At 40.8% G+C, this 24010-nt stretch overlaps 1 protein-coding gene across 13 annotated transcripts in view; it reads left to right on the top strand.

The window, feature by feature from the left end:
• PRKN (parkin RBR E3 ubiquitin protein ligase) overlaps window positions 1–24010 on the top strand; it is a 1390810-nt gene that overhangs the window by 414343 nt on the left and 952457 nt on the right. Inside the window, exon 1 of one of the 13 annotated variants that reach the window (XM_055269060.2) lies at window positions 16140–16297. The exons of the other annotated variants lie outside the window; for them this stretch is intronic. Coding sequence (XP_055125035.2) covers window positions 16265–16297 — 33 coding nt within the window. The 5' untranslated portion in view covers window positions 16140–16264. Of the gene's footprint in view, window positions 1–16139; window positions 16298–24010 lie in introns of those variants that run through there. 13 annotated transcript variants of the gene reach the window in all.

The raw sequence follows: 24010 nt of genomic DNA, 5'->3' as shown, positions 1-24010 counted from the left end.
ACACACACATATACGCGTGGTGTGTAAGTGTGTATGTGTATGCATGCACGTGTGTGTGATCAAGCATCTTGGTTATGTGCTTTGTTGTCTGGGTATCTGAAACTTAAAAGGGATAGTTGTGGGGGATGTTGGAGATTTATTCAAGACAGAAAAACAGATAGTGAAAAGAAAAAGAATATTGGAAAGTGAGGAATAATTGCCTCAAAGAATAGAAAATAAATGGAGAGAGATGTGCTGAACAGCATGGCCAGTGGCTATGCTCTAGGACCAGGCAGGAGAGAACAGACCCTCCCTTGGGAAGGCTTTCTCACCCTAAGCACTGAGCAGTTTGAAGAATATGACATATAATAATTATTTATAGCCTGGCCAACACGGTGAAACCCTGTCTTTACTAAAAATACAAAAAATTAGCTGGGCGTGGTGGCACGCACCTGTAGTCCCAGCTATTTGGGAGGCTCCCACAGCAGAATCGCTTGAACCCAGGAGGTGGAGGTTACAGTAAGCCAAGATTGTGCCACTGCACTCTTGCCTGGGCGGCAGAGCGAGACTCTGTCTCAAAAAAATAGAAAAGAAAAAAATTTATTATTACTTAAACAAGTTGAGATTATGTGTCGTTAGAGTCACTTTTGTTTTCACCTGTATAATAGATTTTACAGGGGAGGATAACTTAGCTATGTTTCTAATTTTGAGACTCCTCATGCTTTGATTAGACCCAGATCAGTGAAGTCATTGTAAGCTAATGATTATGAGTTGCCAGGTACAAACCATGTCCCAGGAAGCATCTTTCACAGCTATTTTTCTTTGCTACAACAAACATTTTAACAAATCTATTCTTATAGCAAGTGTTTTAAATCTCAAAGTTATAAATCAGCAATCTTTCAAACCACTATAACAAAACTTCAACTCTTACAGGAAAGTTAGTTGCCCTTGTTAGCAGAGACTATGACCTTGTTATTTCTTTCCAGCCAGGGCTTTTTTGGGAAAAGATAGCCTTTATGATTTTCTGTTTTCACTATTTCAGGTACCAAGTAAAAAGAACCCTGTGGTCATCAGAGAACCTTCCTTACTCAATGATTGTAAATTGTCACTTAAATACTGAAAAGATGGTATACTTAATGTTATTAATAATTATGTAATAATATATGGACACTACCAAAATATTTGCTGTGGTTGTTTCAAATTTCATTGACCCTAAGGGTATGTCAGTTGTTTTGAATTCACTAGTTTTTAAAAATTATACATAAAACCTTCATGTATCCAGTACTATAAAGTCTCCCATTGCTGCTTTTTTTTAATATAATTTTTATTATAATTTAAGTTCTAGGGTACATGTACACAAAGTGCAGTTTTGTTACATATGTATAGCTGTGCCATGTTGGTGTGCTGCACCCATTAACTCGTCATTTACATTAGGTATATCTCCTAATGCTACCCCTCCCCCCTCCCCCACCCCAAAATTACCATGAACGTGGGAACTTAAACAACAGGAATTTATTCCTTTAGACTTCTGGAGGTCAGAACGCCCCAGGCAGAACACAAGGTGTCAGCAAGGCTGTTGCTCCTGCAGGCTCCAGGGACCCATTTTCTTGCTGCAGGCCGCCTGCTTTCCTCAGCTCCTGACCCTGCATCTGGCATCCTCTGCTTCTGGCATCCTCTGTTTCCGTCATCATGGCGCCTGCTAGGACTTTGGCCCTCTGGCTATGGTGGGGAACTGGCCTGGTAGAGGCAGGGCATCCAAGGCGGAAGCTATTATGGTATTACAGATGTTGAGAGGCCACTTGGCCTGGACATGAGATGGTGGATCAGACAGCTGCAGTTTTGGTTGACATGTGACATGAGGGAAGTATCCTAAGTTGGTGGCAAAAATTAAGATGGTTTGGTGGGGCTTTAGCTCTTATCTTCCATTACTCTCTCTTTGTCTTCCCTTCTATATTCTCATGCAGACGAGATAAAGAAAATGTGGTACATATACACCATTGAATACTATGCAGCCATAAAAAAGAATGAGATCATGTCCTTTGCAGGGACATGGATGGAGCTGGAAGCCATTATCCTTAGCAAACTAATTCAGGAAGGGAAAACCAAATACAGCATGTTCTTACATATAAGTGGGAGCTAAGTCATGAGAACACATGAATACATATAGGGAACAACACACACTGGGGCCTACTGGAAGGTGGAGGATGAGAGGAAGGAGATTATCAAGAAAAATAACTAATAAATACTTGGCTTAATACCTGGGTGATGAAGTAATCTGTACAACAAACCTCCATGACACAAGTTTACTTATGTAACTAACATGCACATCCTGCACATGTACCATTGAGCTTAAAAGTTAAAAAAAAAAATCTAATCTAACAATTACAATGTGATAATATTAAAAATAATTTCAAGAGTACAACTTTTTCCATACAGATAAAGGATATTTTCTCAAGCTTATGCACAGTGTAAGTAGAAAGATTTTTGGTGATCTGCAGTGCACAATCGAAATCGAAATCAGCTCCATGTGCTTATTTGGCAAAACAGCTGAGATAAAGATCACTTCACCACATCCAAGGAGGCAGCTGATCCTATCCCCCTGGATGTCAGATTCAGGAGCATCTTCTGGATAGAGTTGTGATTTTCTGGCTCACGCCTGTAATCCCAGCAGTTTGGGAGGCTGAAGCATGCAGATCACTTGAGGTCAGGAGTTCAAGAACAGCCTGACCAACATAGTGAAACCCCATCTCTACTAAAAATATAAAAATTAGTTGGCCATGGTGGCAGGCACCTGTGATCCCAGCTACTGGGGAGGCTGAGGCAGGAGAATCGCTTGAACCTGGGAGTCGTAGGTTGCAGTGAGCCAGCCGAGATCGTGCCACTGCACTCCAGGCTGGGTGACAGAGAGAGACTCTGTTGTTGTGATTTGTTTTTGTGAGATTTCGAGTTGTGATTTGCTACAATCTCTGAGGAAAAGGGGTATCATTGTCACCTGTGTTTTAAGGTCAGTCATGTCTCTGAGGCCAGTGGCTGACTTCTGAAGCCAGTCTCTGAGATATGTAACGTAGTGCTTGATCTTTCAAGATATCTGACTAAGTTACATCATTTGTTTTCATTTTTTATGTTTATTTCCTTGATTTCAATAAATTGAAATCAGAGTATTTGCATTAAAATATTCTAGTTGAATAACTATGCTAGAAAAAAAAAAACCCAGAATATTATCATATGACTGATTAGGACCCACGGTTTGTCTCATGCACATAAGTAAAAAAGGTCAAGCAGGATGGGCTGCCCTGGCACCAGAAAATATAATCTGATAAAGGACCACTAGAAGATTCACTTGTCTTTCATGGGGCTTGGCTGTTTACAGTCAGTGTTTTCTTCTGAAGGAAGCTATTTTATCCCTACCCGTACAACAGATGGGTACTCTAGTATTTTATAAAAAATGACAGGAAAATTACATTACCACAAATGGCAAAAGTTGGAAGGTATGCAATAGGATAGTTTATTGGGAGAAAATAGACTAATATCAAAACAGAAAGAACACAAGCAGAAATAATGAATTTGCCTGCATCAATCTCTTCTTTCATGACCTCATCATGCCAGAGATACCAATCAATTTCACTACAAGCAATAAATATTAAAATGAAATTTTTGAGTGTCTTATCTAAAGCTTCCTGACATCAATTGTTTTCCCAATTTTTTCCCTGCAAGCATTGAACACCTCTTCATCAATCTGTTATTCCAACCAATTTTGTTCCAGTTTCTCTCTTCCCGCAAAAGGTTTTTTTTTTTTTTTTTTCCCTTCTAGTTTTGACTTTTCTTTCTTAGCAGAGATGCATGAATATTATTTTACACGCCACTGTGGCTGCATTTCATCGATCAGGAAATAAAAAGTGGATTTGAAGGGTGTTTCTTGACCCTGCGGAACTACAAACAACCGAGACGTGTAGTGATCCCTCGGTTCCTGGTAGCAGTGACGGTGAAGAAGGCCACGTGCCTGTCACCACCCATGCATTTGCATCCTTTCTTATTAGAAAGGATCCTGCATAGGGCAGGCATGGCCAGGAGAGGAGAGTTTGCAAAGAGCCTTTAATCCTTAAATGTCATCTCCACACAATGACCAGCTTGACAAATATTTCAAAACATCTTGAAAGCAAATGTTAGGGTCATCATTCTTGTCTGTGTAACCCTCTTGATCTCACAATGTATTAACAATAACCACTTTTTATATCTTAAAAGCTGAAAGGAACAAGGTTTTCATTTTCATAATCATCTTCTTAGTAGTGGAAAAATGTTTGGGAGCATGGATGTTGTTCACATCTGAGTTTATATGAAAATTATTCAATGTTTGCAGTGCCTTCCAGATTTTTCTGTGAAGGTCATGTCTCCGTCATTTAGGATACTTCTCCATTGTATTAGGATGCAATAAAGCATCATTAGTCATGACATGTCATCAAACTGTTTTTTTCCCCTTACATTTTCTATAGTCAAAGGTGTAGTATTTTCCTTCCAAATTCAGTTCAGGTCTTCCTTCTGTGGCATTTTCCACTTCCAGTTTCACTTTTCCCATATATGCACATCTTGTTTGTAATACATAATTTATTATGTACATAATACATAATTTGGTGCTTAATTTGCTGCTTATTTATATCTAGTTGTTGTTTTTGTTTTGTTTTGTTATTTTTTTTATTGAGACAGTGTCTCTTTGCTGCCCAGGCTGGAGCGCAGTGGCATGATCTCAGCTCACTGCAACCTCCGCCTCCTGGGTTAAAGCGACTCTCCTGCCTCAGCCTCCTGAGTAGCTGAGATTACAGGCGCCCGCCAGCATGCCTGGCTAATTTTTATATTTTTAGTGGAGATAGGATTTCACCATGTTGGCCAGGCTGGTCTCAGACTCTTGACCTCAAGTGATCCACTTGCCTTGGCCTCCCAAAGTGAGGGGATTACAGGTATGAGCCACCACACCATCCCGCTAATTGGTTTTGTTGTTGTTGTTTCAGGTCCATGGTCTCACAATGTCCTCAGGAGCTGAATGTGACCTATAGATGGGTGGGGATTGGCCCACAGATAGATAGTTTTAAAAATACAAATCTTGAATTTAATGCCAACATTGGAAAACTGGTTAATTACACATAAAAAGCAGTATTTCCATTTTCACTTGAGTTAAACAACACATCTGGATACAATAGTGATCATGTCCATCAGTGGCATCAGCTGGAGTGGGGGTGCTGGGCCTCAGCATTGGCAGGGTGCCTGGGCCTTTGAAACAGTTGCTCTTAGCTCTTCCTCATAGGCCATAGGCATTTGAAGTTGTGGCCTAACCATGTCATTTCAGTTTTGTTACTAGCTAATAAATCCCTTGAAGTCAGAGATTGTCTAATAATTTTCTTCATTCTCACAATGCCTGGCATAGTACCGGACACATAGTAGTTGTTCAGTAAATTAATTTGTTAAAATACTTCCATTGTGTGCAGCTGAGCATATATTAAGCTTCTCAAAGAGCTAGGGGAAAACAATTTTCAAACAGTTCACACAAATTAAATGATTAATCTTCACAGCTCCTTTTTGAGATTCACAGGGGATCTACAGCACGTATAGGGATTAATTTATGGTGTGGAAAGAATAACATTTAATGAAAGTATTCCCAGTTGCACATTCAGGGAAGATTTAGATGCACAAAAAGTAATTACTCATATTGGAAATTGCCCCATAGGAGTTAACACCAGCTGATCATTTACTAGAAAGTGGCCTCCGCAGAGAGGAGTATCTGGTCTCTCTCCAGCCCTGCAGCCGCTTAGAACCATCATTTCTTGTGAACCAGCATTACCAAATTACCCGACACCCTCAGTCTGGCCATCTCTGACCGTTTTACATCTTTTGTTATGTAGACTAGGGTTCATTTAGGGTAACTTGTTGTAGAATTCTTTTTCTGTCCCATCTTTAATTGTATAAGAATATTTACAATATACTATTTGGGAGAAAGAGAACTTAAGAACATTATTTTCCATATATTTAAAAAATAATAGAACTAACCCAATTATTTAATAATGTCATAGAAGATTTGGTCCTAAGAACTTCTTTTTTATTTCCATTGTGAAATAGTCAAGGGAATTGAGCAAGAAAAAGATTAAAACATGTAAAAGAAAAGAGATGATACCAACATGTCATTAACATGACATTAACATGTATATATGTAAAATATGTATCTAAAATAGATATAGATACTATAGATAGATAGGTGTATCTATATGATAAATGTACATATGGTATTAGATAAAGAATTTTCAATATACTTAGAAATAGTTCCAAAATCATATATATTGTGACAGGTAATAATACTTGAAAATACACCAAAATAGTACTTATTCAGCAATCAAATGCTAGTGACACAGAGACACTAGAAGTCAGAACTGACAACATTGACTTAACAAAACTTAATTAGGAAACTAAAAACCAAAATATTTTTCTTATAAGAATGTCATGCACTCATAGTTTTCTTATCTTCAGTTTATGCAAAATTCTAGCTAATATGGCTTTTTGGACCCATGCTCTAAAAGCATTTGGAAATAAGGGTGAAGCTTGTTCAAGAATTATACTCTGACCCACCAAGAAATAAAAACAACTGGACATTGAGAAAAGATCAGAAGCATTATATGAAACATACTAACAACTTTTAAAGAAAAGCAATGATAATTTTTTTTAAAAATTAGAGGTAAAATGGGGAAATCACATTATAAACATGTCATGTTTATCTTCATCTTTCTGGATGTATCATAATATTAACTTTTCGAGGTTTGGTAAAACCAAGCTAAGTTTCAGTGAACAGTGGCCTGGCACTTCTGTTCACAAAGACACTGAGGGCATAATTAGCCATGACATATTGGCAAACTTTTTTTTTCCTTCTAAATTCAGTTCAAGTCTTCCTTCTGCAGCAGTTTCCACTTCTGCTCCCAGTTTTACTTCTCCCTTGTGTGCAAATCTTGTTTGTAATACATAACTTGGTGCTTAGGTATCTCTAGTTGGTTTTGTTGTTGTTCCATATCTGAGGTCTCACAATGTCCTCAGCAGCTGAATGTGACCTGTTGATGGGTTGGGAGCAGCCCACAGATAGTTTAGAAAGAAATATCTTGAATTGAATGCCAATATTTGAAACTGTTTGATTACATCTAAGAACCTGGATTTCCACTTTCACTAGAGTTAAACAACACATCTGACTACCCTGGCACTCACATCTGGCAGCAGCAGGTGGAGTGGAGGTGCTGGGCCCCAGCATTGGCAGCAGGGACTCCAGGTCCCCAGGACCCTCAAGACAGTTGCTTTTAGCTATTTAGTAATTATTGTTTATCTTGTACCCTTAAGTCTGTCTTCTCCCCATTTGTGTGAAAAGCCAGTGGAGTAACAAAATGTTGGAAAGTTCCCCAATTCATTAAAAGAGGATCATATATAAGTGTGGGGGAAGTATAGATAGATAGACAGGTAGATGGATAGATAGATAAATGGACAGGTGGATGAATAGATAGACAGATAGATACATAGAGAGAGAGAGAGAGAGAGAGAGAGAACTGGATGAGTCAAGCATTATATTTTAGTTATATGGAAAGTTTGTGGTTCCAAGAAGTATGTTTATGTGTGAAACAACTTTTTCTAATAGCCATAGGCAGCAATGTTAAAATAAAGGTAACATTTTTAGGCCAGCAGTTGTCATTAACAAAGAGGGAAAAGTTAACTACAGTGAAGTTTCCATTTCTATAGTGTGTACATAGGAGAAAAAAACAGCATAAATAAAAGATGAAAACTGACTATTTAGACCAGTCATGAGCCCTGCCAAAATAATAGGGGATTGCGGCAACATAAGAGACGACCTTCAATCACTTAAATACCAACAACCCCAGCAATTCAGAGGTGAGGAAAAGGCCTATTCCAAATGAATTATAATCACCTGGATTACTTCTATTTCTTTTTTTTCTCCCTTCACAGAGTTAATGATATACATTTGAAATATAATTAGATTTATTTGTTTCAGTATGTTTTCAGTTATAGGATTGTCCTGCCTTTGTTGACTGAATTTAGTTGGGACTTTAACATATTTCCAGGAGCAAAATCTATCCAAAAAATTCCCTGCAGAGAAGGCTCCCTCCCTCCTCATTCCTATCCTCCCATTGCCTCCTCCTGGCCCTCCGCTACCTCCACCACTTGTGTTCCGTCAACGCCATGTTTCCGGCTTACTCTTCCTGAGCTTGTTTTCTTAAAGATAAGCAGACGTTTTCTTATTTTCCTTCTCTGTTAAGCAAAAGATAGCCAACTATACATGTATACTTTTAAAAACAATGTCTCCTTCCTGTGGTTTACAGACATCTTTTGTAAAATAGAGATGAATTTTGACCAGTATCATTTGATATTGTTGCACAGAGATCTTTATCTAATTTTTTTTTACAGCTTTCTAATCTTCATTAGCTTTAACCAATTTCCAATGGAAAAGCATCTCATCATTTCTAGTATACCCAGTAGGTACTTTGGTACATGTTTGTTAATTAATGAATTTATGAACGAGAAGTTATGTTAGATGCGTCTCAAAGGTTTGGATTGATGGAGAGGAATTCTTCTTCATAAGTGGTTTTGAAGAGGAATCACATTGAACAGAGATGCACAGTGGAGCACTGAGAACATTGGCTTGCCTGAAACGAAAGTTTTTGTATTGCCAAATTGGGGGAATAGACTTGCTATCTTAGGTGAAGCAAAAATCAAAGTTCTTTGAAAACTGGGTGTAAGTTTCAATGGCAGGAATTAACATGATAAGGGATAAAATAATATTTGGGCATAGTACTGATGGAACTTAACATTAGTTGATGTAAATGCTGCTAGATTTTTGCTATTTAATAACTATTGCCATTAAAATATTGTGGATTTTTTTTACACTATAGCAGAACAAATAGTACTGAATTACCTTTCCAAACATGAGTAACTAGTTTTATGTTCTTTTGACAGCTTGGTTATGTTTCCAAGAGTCATGTAACTACTTTCTTTGGGAAGTGTGTGTGTGTGTGTGTGTATGTTTGAGGCATATAATACTCACCCACAGGCCCTTAGCATTATGATAATGTTCAATGAGGTTGGTAAAAGGGTACCAAAATAATGAACTAATTGAACAAGGAATATAAATGTGGCAGTGGGAGGTGAATTGGAGGGTAACTAAGTAATGTTAGCTTTCTATGGCTGTGTAACAACTTACCACATATCTAGAGTCTTAAAGAGACCCCTGTTGGTGATCTCACCATTTCTGTAGCTCAGGAGTTTTGGCATAACACAGATAGATGTGTTCTGTGTTTGGAGTGCCACAGACTGAAATCAAGGTGTCAGTAAGGACTGAAATCTCATTAGGAGCTTGGGGTCCTTCTCCAAGCTCAGGTAGCTGTGGCAGAATTCAATTCCTATGGTTGTAGGATTGAGGACTCCATTCCTCACTGGCTCTTACCCGGGGACTGTCACCTGCCTGCATTCCTTGCCACAGTGAGTGCTCCCTTCATTTTCAAAGCTAACAATGAACAATCTGTTTCTTGTTGAATTTCTCTCATGACTGAAGTCTCCTTCACCAGGCTGAGCTATGTCTCTTCTAAGGGTTAACTTGATTAGGTCAAGTCTAACTTAGGTTAATCCTTTCTTAAAGCTACCTGTGTCATATAACATAACCTAACAATAAGAGCGAGATACCATCCTATTAATGGATTCCTCTCATACACAATAGGAGGGGATTAAATAAGGTTGAGCATCTTTGTTGGGTCCAAGGTAGTAGATGATTACCGTGCTCTTTCAGGTGTGAGGTTATGAAGGCCTTTACTCAAATGGTAGAGGGGGAGGATAAAACGAGTAAATGCAAACACATTTTGAACAGAGTTATCAGTAAGACTTGCTTATTGGCTGGAGAAATGAGGAAGACAGGAATAGTGAAAAGTAGTTCAAACCAAATCAAACCATTGATTAATGCAAGGACACGAGAAAAGAAAATGTCTTTGACCAGGATGCCAATGAGTTTGGTTTGATACAAGTTTAGTCTAACAGGATATCAGAATGAGAATATTGGGTAGGTAGTTGGAAATAAATTTGTGACTGTAGCACAAATAAGATCTGAGACCTGAAGAGACAGGTTTGATGTACGTCATATTGGAGATACAATCGAAGCTTTGAGAATAAATATGCCTTTCGGGGAAAGTGAATTTTGTCCCGCCCCCTCCCCCCATTTATATGCTGAAGTTTAACCTCCCCAGTGAGGCTGTATTTAGAGATAGGGTCTTTACCGAGGCAATTCATGTTAAACGAGGCTGTAACTATTGGGCCCTAATAGGGCTGGCATGCTTTTAAGAAAAGCCAGAAATACCTTGAGAGCACAAACACAGAGAAAAGGCTATGTGAGGACACAGCAAGACAATGGATACCTGAAGACCAACGCAAGAGGCCTCAGGAGAAACCAAACATCCAGATACTTTGATTTTGGACTTGGAATCTACAGAGCCATGAGAAAATAAGTGTCTATTGTTTAGGCCACCCTGTCAGTGGTGTTTTTTTGACTACTACAAAGACCAGATACAGTTCCTAGGAACAGACATATATTTAGGAGGCAAGAGCAGGCAAGTGAGTGAAAGGCAATCAGAAGTTTAAGAATGCTGAGTCTGTGTCTTTGACTATACTACAAAGATCAGTAGCCTTGGGGGTTAAATGGCCTGGAGTCTCGTCTTCACTCTTCCATGGACAGCGCTATTTTACTTTGGCAAGCCTCTTTAGCTCCCAAAGCCCTTGATGCACAAAGGAGAAATCATAATGCATCTCTTCCTGGTTATTGGAAGGTTTAAAAAAGTTTTTGCATTTCTGTGGCTTTTTTTATGTTGATATATGTGTATACAATTAAACGATTTCTTCTATAAAAATCATGTATAAGAAGTACTAGATAAATATATTATCTTTTTTTTTTTCAGAAGTTATAAAACTGTGGAGTTCTGATTGCATCCATTAAAAAAAAATCTATTCTTCTTTAGTGCATGTCTGTGGATGTAGCTCAACCATCAGCTCCAATTTGCTATTGGTGTTTAGGTACTGTCATCTGTGTCCTAACATGCATTTTATTTTGTTAATGTGTAGGTCGAAGACAAGGTTGTTAATGGTTGTTGGTAGGTTGTCTGCAAAAAGAATAAGTGGGTTACAATGGACCTGAGTACGGGTTACAGACCTCAAGCTTTGGTGCAATTCTGTGGCCTGTTGGTCCTGTGAAGATGTGGCATCTCAGTGGTCTTTTGTCTACCTCCTGGCTCTTGACTCTTTCATGAGTGACTGAGCTTGCCCGGTAAAGGTTAACTTTAGAGAAGTGAGGTGTTCTAATCTATGTTTGGTTGGTCCCAGGCCTCCTCTATTAAAGATGCATGTGGAAAACTTGAAAAGTATCCAGGTGAAAGGTTTAAAGAAGTCAAATAATTTAGACATAAAAAGAAAAAAAAAAAAAACATGCAGAGAGCTGTATAACATTCTTCAGTCTCCATTAAGGAGACCTAAAATAAGCATTTTGCATGATCTTCTCTTTTAGAAACCTAAATGAGCTCCCAAAAATATTTAACTGGCATCAAGAGGTGGAATGGATAACTCTAATACTTTTTCTCTGTTGGTCTTTGCAAATATGACCGCTTTTCACATCTCTGAAATAGTTTAGATGGATTCTGATAGAATGTGATTTTTTTTTTAAAGAAGAAGAAAAGCCACTGTGTTCAGAAATAAGTTTTTAAAGGCTGACAAAACACATTGAATGTCATAGGCATTCCTATTCATGTTTGTATTCCATATTTTATGAAAGTAATTGTGTATGTATAACACTGTTGTATTATCCAGAGTAGATAGTTTCATAAATCATTTGCAGCTACTGCTCTGATTCTGTAATGCTACTACACGTGTTCAGTACATTTTTGTATGAAAATTTCTGTATTATTAAAAAAAGACAGCAGAGAATGGAAAGCAGACATGAGTGTAACTCAGCATTAAGTATGTGGAAAAATACCATGAGTATTTTATATAAGTATGAAATGAATAAAGCTAAAGTGAAAGCTAGGATTTTCTGCATGGAAACATTGATCCAGATTTTATGTCATTTTGGTCTAGCTTTACTTTGCTTTATAATTATGTATAATTATTTATTTGTTACAGGTGTCTTTTGAACACCTATGTGCTAAGCAGTAAGTGTAGTAGGTAGGAAGAATTCCTGCAAAGTGGCCTGCGGCACCGTGTATGGCCATGAGAACAAAGATCTATAGACACACACATATATAAAGGAATAAATACATGTATATATTTATTTAAAGGAATAAATACATATATATATATAAAGGATTAAATAAAGGGAAGTGATAATGTATAGTTTATATATATTTGCATAATTTAAAGCCAAGTACACAATAATGATAAAGTTATATCTAATTAAATAGAAATGAGCCCCATATCTTCCAATGACTTTATTCACTGAAGCCACTGAGCACTTGGGTGCACCTGGGAAAAAAATAGACTGTTTTTATCGAAGAAGCTGCTCACAAAGAGGGAGAAAAGGATAGCGTTCTAGTGTGCCCATTCCACCTTCCACCTAAGGGTAAAAACCAGAATCTTACAAACCGGGAGAGACACTCAAGCGTTTCAGATTTGAAGTCTCCTCTATTCAGCCATTGGACTCCCTGCCCTGTTTCTGGCTTTGAATCTAAGTCGGGAGCTGACAGTGAGCAGTGTCATGGGCAGCATCCCACCATCTAGCACAGTGTCTCCGTCTGCCCTAAGGGGCCGAGATGCCTGATGTGTCTTCGCTGTTAAGGTTGGCATCTGAGATGTGTTCCAGCAGCTCTGCCTCCAGTTCACGCCTCCTTGCAGCTTTCCCCAGGAGCAAGCCTTTGCCCTGACCCTGTGAGCCCCTGTGGGCCACCCGCCCTTCAGCAAGGCCAGCTCCTCTTTTCAGTGCAGTAGGATGTGGAGGCTCTTTTTAGCTCCTGGAAGAGCAGGGGCTGGAACCAGGCCCTCACTGTCTTGGACACCCCAGGCCATCTCTTCTGCTCCCACATCAAGGCCCTCAGGGCAGCACCTCCCAAAGGCCCAGGCTTCCAGCCCTCCCCTCCTCCACCTGGCTCAGCCCTGCCTCTGGCTTTCTTTTCCTGAGCTCAGAGAATCTTATACATTTCAGGATGGACACAGAGTCAAGAAACAGCTCGCACCTCGGCAGTTTTTCCTTAGCATTCTCCCTCTCCCCAAGACTGCTGCTTCCATCAAAATGATAGCCAAGAATTGGAAATCTGTCCTCTGGTGCCTCCATGCTGACCTCACGGGGTGGGGGGTGGTGGGAGAGTCACTAAGTTAGAGAACATATGTCATCCTGAGAGGGAAATATTTTCATTAGTACTTCCCATCGTCACCCTTCCCTTCAGGGAAACATAACCCTGTAATTCCAGGGTGTGTCAGTTCAGATTCCAGAAGGAAACAGCACCCTCAGATAGGAGGCTGAAGAAACGGTTGTAAAAAAACAAAGAAGGATGTCAAGACACCTGAACTATTCATAGTGAGAAGCTGTTACTGTTGTTAGGTCTTTAGGGACAAGAGGAATGAATAAATGCTGTGCCCAGAACTAATGAGAACTGGAGCCCCAGCAGAAGGGACATCTGGTGAGTGGTAAATCCTAGAGGGTTGCAGTCCCCGCCAGAACCAGAGATTTCAAGCAAGCAGGGCCAGGAAGGATGGAAGGAAGCCCCAATCGATCAATCTCTCTCTCTCTCTCCCCCGCCTCCCCCATACCCAATGACCTCCTGGTACCTCACCTTGTCAAAACCCAACTGGAGGAGGGCAAGACAAGGGAGCCCAGGTGATTTGGCCTGTGGGTGTCAACCTCTGAGGGCAGAGAACAGTATCGGAAGGATGGAAGATGGATGGACGTGTAGTTGTGTGAAAATGGAGAATAATAGGACGGAGAATCCACTTCTAGCACCCACAGCTATAATCCTGATTTCACGTATTTTGCTTGTTGTAACTACTGACATGAACATACTTGTCAGAATCTGAGACTTAATATGTAGTGTTAAGAGTATGGTTTTTAGCTAGGACTGGGCATGGAGGTGTCACTAGACTGTAATAAATGAAGCAGGAAGGTGAAGAGCCCACAGTGGTATGTTGCTATATTGATACATTTATTTTTAGATGATTCAAGGAAATTTATTCTTTGTTTCTTCTTGTATTATGTGGTTTTTAATTATATTTTTCTGAAAGTGAACTTAATAGTAAGAATATTTTTTTCTGTTACTCTGAGAACAACCACTCTAGATTAAATGTGTTCATGTTACAGAATATATGAATATATTTTCTGATGGAGTTTAGATATGAACCCACAACAATTTCTTTGTGTTATTTCACTTTATGCCTCCTAATTCATCTGTCCATTCATGTCACATCTATTCTTTTCACTCTTCAAACAGAAATTCTTTCAAAATCCAATCCTGTAGAATTGTACCTTTTTTCCTCCTTTGTGCCAGATGTGAAAGAATGCGTTATATGATATCAGACACAGGTGGATGGATACCCTTGTGCAGATGGTTTAATTGGTACCTTGATATATCAAGATTACTACCAGGATCTTGTAACAGATGCCATTGATGAAACTGCCACAGTTGAAAAGGACCCAGAGCTATTTTAGGTCCCATGTATATTCTTCAGCTGAGTGACCAATACCATCACAGCCAGCTGCCTTTGTGAAACTAAGATGCTTACAAAAAAAAAAAGAAAAGAAAAATTCTAGAATCTGATTACCAGAGCTAAGCAGTTCCTGTTGTACTGACATGTAGGATTAAGCTATGGCTATGATATTCACATAAAATCATGGGGATTAATTTTGACTGGGCCTTTTCTAGTTAACCATTCCAGCAGTTAACTCTTGGCCCCCTTTGCCATTAATTTTTTCCTTGTAGAAGTATGATTGGACACGTCGTTTGCAATATGAGAGGCCTGGAGATGTACTTTACTTTTCAGATTTTATTCTTTTTAAAAAATGGATTAGAATGACGGATTTGGAACGCTGAGGCAGCATGGAAAGGATGCTTTTTTCTAATTACAGTAAATCCTTGGGTAGCTGAAGATATTCTGATCATTTTCACTTTGACTTTTCTAACTAAGTGAAATTCAACCTGAGTTTCCTTCCCCTATTTAATTTTTGTCCTCAAGTAAGAAAATTTTCTTAAATATGTAAATTAATTGGCTTTTTTCCTGCTAGGTATACTAGCTGCATATATTTGCAATCTGAACACATTTTACTGTTTTTAAAGTGCATTTATTTTTGCTTTGCCTCAATGTGATTGGCACGTAATAATTTGGTTGGCAAAAGAATGGATAGACAGTTGTTGAGTAAGAAATAATCGGCATCCACTGTTTCTGTAAGTGTTTACTTAGAGTCCAGAGTGGGAAGTCAGGCAGCCCCGGGGGATTTCAGAAGCTGGGGTTAAGGAGCCAGCCAGAGGTTCCTTAAAGCCTGCAATACTCAGAAAGGAGATGAGTGTTATGAGTATCAGACTCACGTCAAAGCAGGAGGAACAGAGCTTCTCTCCATCCTCTCCTGCAGTAGGGGCTGTGGTCATACCCTTCCTGGAGAGTGTGGGCTTGTCAAGGCCCCTGGCTGGGAGGCAGCGCAGATAGGGAGTGACGTACTGGGCGCTGGCATAGAAGGGGGTGGGGGGATGGGCACATTCTGTTTTAAGGCGACCGTGGGCCTTGACAGCTCTTGGTGTTTCTCCTCCATCTTATCCTTCTTTTTACCCATTTACTCTCCTTCTCCCCTCCTTGTTCTCTTTTGCTTTGTTTTTGTTTTTAAATTTTATTGAAAATGAACAAATCCCAGATACAAGCTTGCTGTAATTATTTTTACTTTTCCAAAATTGTAGTTTCATGGGATATATCTTTTTATTTCATGTTTCTTTATAGTGGCCTTGGGAACATCCGAAAATTTCTGTATGGGCATCCACTCCCAATTAGAAAGCCCTTCCTGTATTAACAACACACCTTGTCACACTGCCATCAGATGGCATCCCTGCCTGTCAAGGGGCATCTCCTGAATTTCAGATTCTGACAATTGCAGTGGCAGCCACCTATGCAGAAGTCAAAATAAACCCCAAGAGCAAGTGTAGGCTTGTGTGTAAGGCCCCACTTTGCTCTAGAATTATGAAGTTAGTGGATCTGCCTGCTTTCCTGGAAAGTGAAGAGCAAGGAAGACAGACAGGAAATAATCTGATTGCCAATGAGGTTCCCACAACTCCTGCAGTGGGGCCAGGTAATACTTCCGTTTTATACTTTGCATTTTGCTGAAATTATTGGGCAATTAGTTAATGACGTTAGTCCTAATAGGAGATCTAAAGTCAGAATAAGTTCCATTTGGAGGGGAGATGCATGTCTGTGAATAAATTCGATCTCAGCTGGTGAGGGATGCTGTGGGTGCCTTACATGGTATCAGACCACAGGGCCTGTGTGTAGCCATGTCAGGCCTTTTGTATAAATATAGACTAATAAATAGCAATAAATCCATGATATCAAGACAATCGAATAAAAGTTTAAAGTTTTGTCAAACCCCAGTATAAATGGTGCACATGTAACAACTGAACTGATTCATTATTTTGGCCCTAAGTGGACACAGCCTAAATCTTCTTCTGGTGAGAAAGCTTGGCAATCTAGAGGAAGAATGCCTCCATATGGGTACCAAGCGACCAGCATTTGGAAGAGCCCCCTGATGTTGTCACACACAAGCCCCAGCACCAGCAAATGCTGGGAGGCTGCGTGCATGCCTCTTCTCACAGATTCTGAAATACAACTTGCCTTGTTAATATATTGTTGAGCTGCATATTGGCTCAACTTATGTAGGGCTGTATATTAAATGTATGTTCTAAATGAAAAGCTAGAGGCAGAGGTTTTAGCTAATAAGTATGGTTACTAGGGTTAGTGATAGAGGAAGCACAACCCAGATCCAGATCTTGTCCAGATCTTATCCTGTGTTTTCTGAGTTATCAAAGTGAGTGCAGTATTTCAGTAGTCTCTAGATGTAACTTTGTTTGTGCCTACACCTGAATCCACATGACTTAACATCCCTCTTTTCCTTTTCTTACTCTTTTTTATATTCTTTTCTTTTATGTTTTTATTGTATTTCTCTTTTTTTACTCTTATTCTATTCTTATTCTCTTCTTAATCTTCTTCAGCAGAAAACTTAATACAATAATGATGCTGAGCAAGCACATCTTTAATAACATCAAAACAAAAGGTTGTATTTCCTTTTCCAATTGCCCAATTAAATCGTGTGCAGGAGTTAAATCATTCCTGCAGTTTCAGCAGGCTCTGTGATTTTTGTTTTACTCAGTCCTGTGGGCACTTGAAGTAGGGAACAAAGTCTAAATTTACTAATCCTGGTATTCAGCCAAGTTATTAATCAATTCCACAATTTGTATTTCTTGCTCATGTCAAGCCACAGGTTCTTCTCTGCCTGACATTGACATTGAGGAAGAGGTTTAATTAGAGTCTCTGTCTCTCTCTCTCTGTCTGTCTCTCTCCTCGCTCTCTGTTCACCTCCTTCTCTCTCTCAGGCCAAGCTCTGAAGAAGTTTGAGGAAGCTTGAAAGGGTGTAGGAAGGAGGGGAGTGGGGCCAGGAAACAGAGCTTTTGGCTCCGGTACTTGGAGCCTGGCCAAGGGTTCCAGCTGATTCCTCAGCACCGGTGGGGGGCTTTCATGAACTCTTCACAGATTTGTACCTCTGGGAAGCTCTTTTCTGCATCTCTCCTGCCTCCCAGTATGATGCCTCTCTATTCAGCCGGGTTGCATGGCCCCTTCTGATCTCTCCTCCTGCCCTGAAGACTTGACTTTGGCTTCTTGTTTCTGGGGTCCTGCCACCCTCCAGGTGGCCCTTATGTCTAAGCCCTAAGACTTCTCCCGGCCGGGCGCGGTGGCTCACGCCTGTAGTCCCAGCATTTTGGGAGGCCGAGGCGGGTGGATCACGAGGTCAGGAGATCCAGACCATCCTGGCTAACACGGTGAATCCCTGTCTCTACTAAAAATACAAAAAATTAGCCAGACGTGGTGGCGGGCGCCCTCTGTCTCTCTTCTCCCTCTGTCTCTCTCTTTCTGTCTCTCCATCTGCCCACATCTGGTCCTTGGGGAACCACAGTCTTTGCCCGCAGCCCTGGAATACAGGTCCACCCACTGTATTCACATTCCTCCCAACACAGCCTGCTCTGGTTCTTCAGGCTGGGAGGGAGGCCTCTGTGTCCCCCTCTCTGAGTTATCCTCTGCTGAGTCAACCTCTGGCTTCCCCTAGGCTTGAGGTGGAGGAAAAGCACCCAAAAAAGTGGAGGTGGGGTCCCCAATGGGACAGTGGCCTCTCCACAGTGGTGATCTCCCAGTAACCTGCTCCCTCTCCGCTGGGTCTCCTTTTATGTCTGTGAACTGGCTGAGTGGTCTGAGAGCTCAGCAAGTTTCCACCTCTTCCATGAATGGAGCACATGGATTTAGAATTCCAAATCTGTGTTTTCTATATTTTGGTAGCTTTGTTTACATTTTAACCCTCATTCTTTTAATCTTATGAGTTAAAACTTGGGCCCCTTTGGGAAATACTCTTTCTCATTCGGGTTCTTTCCCCCTTCTTATCCTTTTATCCTTTTCCTGGGGATGATCATGGCCTCACTACTGTTCTGCCTGAAGGAGGGGAGTCTAATTTCCTGGTGGCTTCTGTCTTATTGGCCTCTACTGAAGTGAAACTGGGGATGTTGTGGAATCAATTTTCTCTTCCTTCCCTTTGCATCTGATGTTGAAGCTTGTGAATATCTTACCCAGGCTGCTAAACATCTGGCTTCCATATTTTCATTTTTTGAGCCAGCACCCTTTGGAAATACTGGTGTTCTCAGAAAGTCTCTTTGACCTCCTCCTTGCCCTTCATGAGGTCTTTACTGCAGCCCTTGGGTCCCCAGCAACCACAGGACTCTGTGCATAGACACTCCGTGGGGCCATGCCTATAGTATTGCTGCTACCCAGTGTTGGAAATCAGGTTTTTTGTGTGCTGTAGGAGATCCCAGAAAGAATTAGGGCAGTCCATCAGTTGCTTTACTTTCACTTAATCAAAGAGATCTGGGGGTTTCTATTTCCCCCTCCCCATCTCCATCACTACCAAAAGAACTGATCCTGGTGGGTCTAAGGAAGGCAGTGGTGCTGCTTCTCACCCAGCTGCTCTCATCCAGACCCCATCACACATCCTGTGGGCATCCACCTTCCTCCAGTTGATCAGACTTATCTTCTTATGGGCTGTAGGTCATCCTTGGCTCTTCTCACCTTCGAGCTTCCATGGAGTAGATTCTATCCTGGACCATTATGGCTGCTGTAGATTCACCAACATCTCTGCAATTCCAGGTCTGGTTACTTGACCCTCTGTTTGCCTGGGATTTTTTTTAAGTCTCTCCTTCTCTAAGGCAATGAGCCTCTGCCTGTAGGTGGAGCCTTTAAGGTAGAAAGCTACAGGATACAAAAGGGTAATGACAAAGGAAATATATCAGGTAATATATTGAAATATTCTGCTCCCTTATGGTGTTGCATCTCTGGTGATTAATTGAATGTCTTTGAAAGATGGATCAGTGCCAAATGACAGAATAACTTGGAAGAGGCCGGGTGCAGTGGCTCACACCTGTTACCCAGCACTTTGGGGAGGCCGAGGTGGGCAGATCACCTGAGGTCAGGAGTTGGAGGCCAGCCTGGTCAATGTAGTGAAACCTTGTCTCTATTAAAAATAACAAAAATTAGCCAGGTGTGGTGGCAGGCAACTGTAGTCCCAGTTACTCAGGAGACTGAGGCAGGAGAATTGCTTGAACCTGGGAGGCAGAGGTGGCAGTGAGGCAAGATCCCGCCATTGCACTCCAGCCTGGATGACAAGAGTGAAAGTCCATCTCAGAAAAAAAAAATAATAACAATAATAATAGTAATAACTAGGAAGATAATATGAGTTTTATCTGGAAGTGGCTGCTCACTTAGAAAATGAGTCAAGTTTGCTCAATATTAGAACATCTTGTTTGTCTTCAACTCTTCATTTCCTGACCAAATCCCAACACCAACCTTTTCCTCTTCTATAATGGAGAAAACGTCTTTGGAGATTGTTGTCATGGCGGTGAATAACCTCAGGGTAACATGAAAGGAAAAGCTTTTTAAAGGTAAAAATGAAAAGGGGCTCTGTTAAAGCCGGGGCTTTCATCTTTTTACGGGAAATTCTCCCGTCAGCTTAGCTCTCAAAAAATCTTTCATGTTTGGCTCAAGAATCCTTCTTCACCTGACTTTCGAGCAGGAGGTGAGGTATCTCGAAACGTGTGCGTCCCATGTGTTTCCTTGTGATCCCTGACACCCTCCCCTGCAGGGCTGGAGGGATACTGGGTTGGTAATGGTGATCAAGGGTGGACATGGCACCAGAGGGTGGTGGGGCTGGAAAGTGGTGTGATTCCGGCGATGTCCCTTCCACCCCATCTCACCCATCCCTCTTGTGACATGCTTTTTGCATCTAGTTACCAGAGTTGGTTCATAAGTGTCAATAACACCAAGAGGCTTGTTTCAGGCAATCGCTTCTGTAGACTGATGCGAGGCCTGGCAGTAGACGATGCCAGTGAACTGCCCAGGCAGAGCAAAGCCTGAAGCTTAATTATAACCAACTGCATTTTAGTGTCCAGAGGTCATCATGAGTTTCTTGCCTTAGTTTCTAACATGATTTATGATGATAGCCCTCCACATTTCTCCCTTCTACTCTTGGGATTCTCAGATTCATGTTTTATGTGCCTCCATCTTAGCAAATGCTTGGCTGTTTTCCTGATTCTCTGCTATGTTTAGGAAAATCACCCATGACATTGCTCCTCTCTTACAAGTACAGAAAGTTATCCTACTATCTCAGAACTTAGGAGAACATGTTTAATATTTAATTCCATGAATGCTCTTTCTACCAGAAGCTATGAAAGTGAGCATTTAACTGGCTCAGACTAGCATTATGTTCATTTTTAGAGTTATCCTATCTCTTTTGTGATTATCCTGAAAAGTTGTCAATGTCTTTGCCAAGAAACTTACAGCTCCTTCTTCTGTTATTTCCATGCCAGTAAGTTTGTATTTTCCTTCTCTTGGACTGTTAGGGCCGAACTGGAAAAGTTCAAGGCAGTTTGAGAAGAGGAAATTGCCATTAATGATTTAAATTGGTACTTTCATTTTTTTATAATTAATTTTCCATTTGAAAAATAGATCTGCTTTAGCTTGAAAATCTATGGCATTAATATTGTCATAATATTAATAACTCAATGGAGAAATATACATGAGGCAATTAACTTTTGGTGATAAAAAATTACTCATAAAAATCATTGTCTCTTAATTTGACATTTAACATGGACATTTGAATATATTATTTGAAAAATCAAACTTAAGGAATAAATTATGATGTTTTAAATCAAAGAATTTAAATTCTATTAAGAAGGAAAAATTCTGATATTTTGTGTTAGATTTATTTGTATTTCCACAAAATGATCAACTCACTAAGAGGCCAGTCAAGAGTGGAAAAATGACTTGCTCGTCTGTTTAAGAAACTTATTCAATGAAGTCTTAGTACACAAGATATATTAAAGCAAACAACTATACTTGACCTGCTGCAGGGGAGGTTAGACAGAAGGCAGTTTTTCAGTGTGTACAATCCCTGCATGCAAAATGGGAGGGAACGAGAGTCGGTCTATTGCTGAGGACAATGGTCGTTCTGTGGACTGAGGACAAAGTGAAGGAGTCTTGGATTCTTCCTCTGGTGCTCAATTCTCATGCTCAGGACATAGCAGGCGAATAAAAATATTCATACAGCACAACTCCGATAAGCTGAAATGAAACTTTCTCTATTTTTCAACTTTCTCAGAAGCCCTCATTTCCACTCTCAGAAGGAAGGAAAAAAATCATAATCTTACTTCCAGGTAGGTCATTCTGTTTCCATTTAAGGACTTAGATATGCAGTCACATTCAAGGTTCTTCCTTTCCCTTTCTCCTGCCCTTGATGATCCCACGGCTATTGAAATTGGGAGGGTCACCTTGGTTTCTTGCTGCCACAGCAGAGGCAGCTGGCAGTCTGCCCTCCAAGCAAGTTACCTAGTCCTTGGATGCTCTCTCCTTCCTCTATCATGGGCGTTATAGGGTGAATTGTGTTCTTCAAAAAATCTTTTTTTTTTTTTTTTTTTGAGACAGTGTCTTGCTCTGTTGGCCCAAGCAAGAGTTATCTTGGCTCACCACCTCCGCCTCCCAGGTTCAAGTAATTCTCCTACCTCAGCCTCCCAAGTAGCTGGGATTACAGATACCTGCCACCATGCCCAGCTAATTTTTGTATTTTCAGTAGAGACGGGTTTTCATCATGTTGGCCATGGTCTCGAACTGCTGAGCTCAGGTGATCCACCTGCCTTGGTCTCCCAAAGTGCTGGGATTACAGGCATAAGCCACTATGCCTGGCCAAAATAAACCTATTTTGAAGCACCTGGGAATGTGACCTTATTTGGAGAGATCAGGTCTTTACAGTGGTAATCAAGTGAAAGTGCGATCATTAGGCTGGGCCTTAATCCAATATGGTAAGTGTCCTTAGAAAAGGGGGAAAAAAAAGAGAGACAGACAAGCACAGAGGAAGGACGATGTGCAGGCACAAGGGGAAGGTGGATATCTACAAGGAAGGAGAGGGCCCTGGAGCAGGTCCTTCTCTCTCAGCCCTCAGAAGGCACCAGCCCTGCCGATGCCTTGATTTCAAGGTGTGGCCTCCAGAGCTGTGAGACAGTGCATTTCTGTTGTTTAAACCCCTAGTTTGTGGTACTTGATTACTGCCATCCTAGGAAACCCATGTGTAGGAAACTACACTTTTGCCATATTCCACATCCTAAGTTGTAGTAAAACCCTACGGACAACAACAAATCTCTTTGTCTAACATGGCCTTAAAGTGAAAAACAGACTTCACAACGGTACCACTGACATGAGCTTCAAGAGCCCGTTTTGATCAAGTGACAATAAGCATCATGTTTCTTTGTCCTCAAGGGGCTTCAGCCTTCCTCAGCAGCCGAGCATAGGTATCTGCAAATGGCAAGAATCCTTGGAATGATAAATGTATCTGATGTTTATAAATGGTATCATGGTTGAAAAATGTGAGTGTTTCACCATTTCTATGTGTCTGGGCTTGGCTTAATGGGTCCTCTGCTTAGGGGCTCATGAGGCTACAATAAGGGGTTGGTGAGGGCTTCAGTGAGGGTCCCGTGTCCTTTTCAGAGAAGTTCACTTTCTTGCAGCTGTAGAACTTATGATGACTTGCTTCTTCAAGCCTAGCAGGAATGTGAAATCTCCATCACTTCATGTCTCTGAACTTGAGACCTCGTTTCATGGAGCTCACTTGCACACTTCTTTTTAGTAGTTCAGGCCCACCAGGGATAATCTCCCTTTTGCTGAACAAGCCAGCTGATTACAGACTTGACGTATATCTGAAAACCCCCCTCTCCTTGGCCCTATAGTGTAACCTAATCACAGGGGTGTCATTCTTCATATTCACAGATGCTGCTCACACAAGGCGGATACAGAGATCAGGGAGTGAGACACTCAAGAGCTACCTTAGACCCCTGCCTACTACCAGCAGCCAAAACCAGAATGGATGTGTTTCCTCTTGTTGGCTACATTTAAGATGAGGATGAGGGTAGGATGTGGGCAGAAGAGTGGCTCTGGACCACCTGGCTGGGTATAGAGTCCGCTTCCAGGCAGGGAGGGAAACTGTAAGAGTTAGGCATATTCAATGCTTCTGTCAGTGGGGCTTAAGTTCAGAAGAAGATTTTAGCTCTTGAGCATGATTCTTATCATGAACACGATTCAGGAATAAGACAGAACCTGAGGCATTTGGCCTGGGAAATGCAGTGGGAAAATTGTGGGTCATGGAGCCTCAAGCCCACCCTGACCGTGGTGAAATGTGGAATCCAGGTTCCGTCTGCTGCTGGGTTAG

The sequence above is a fragment of the Symphalangus syndactylus genome, chromosome 2 (genome assembly GCF_028878055.3).
Source record: "Symphalangus syndactylus isolate Jambi chromosome 2, NHGRI_mSymSyn1-v2.1_pri, whole genome shotgun sequence".
In the NCBI taxonomy this organism is placed as follows: Eukaryota; Metazoa; Chordata; class Mammalia; order Primates; family Hylobatidae; genus Symphalangus; species Symphalangus syndactylus.
This window is presented reverse-complemented; position numbering and strand designations above follow the sequence as displayed.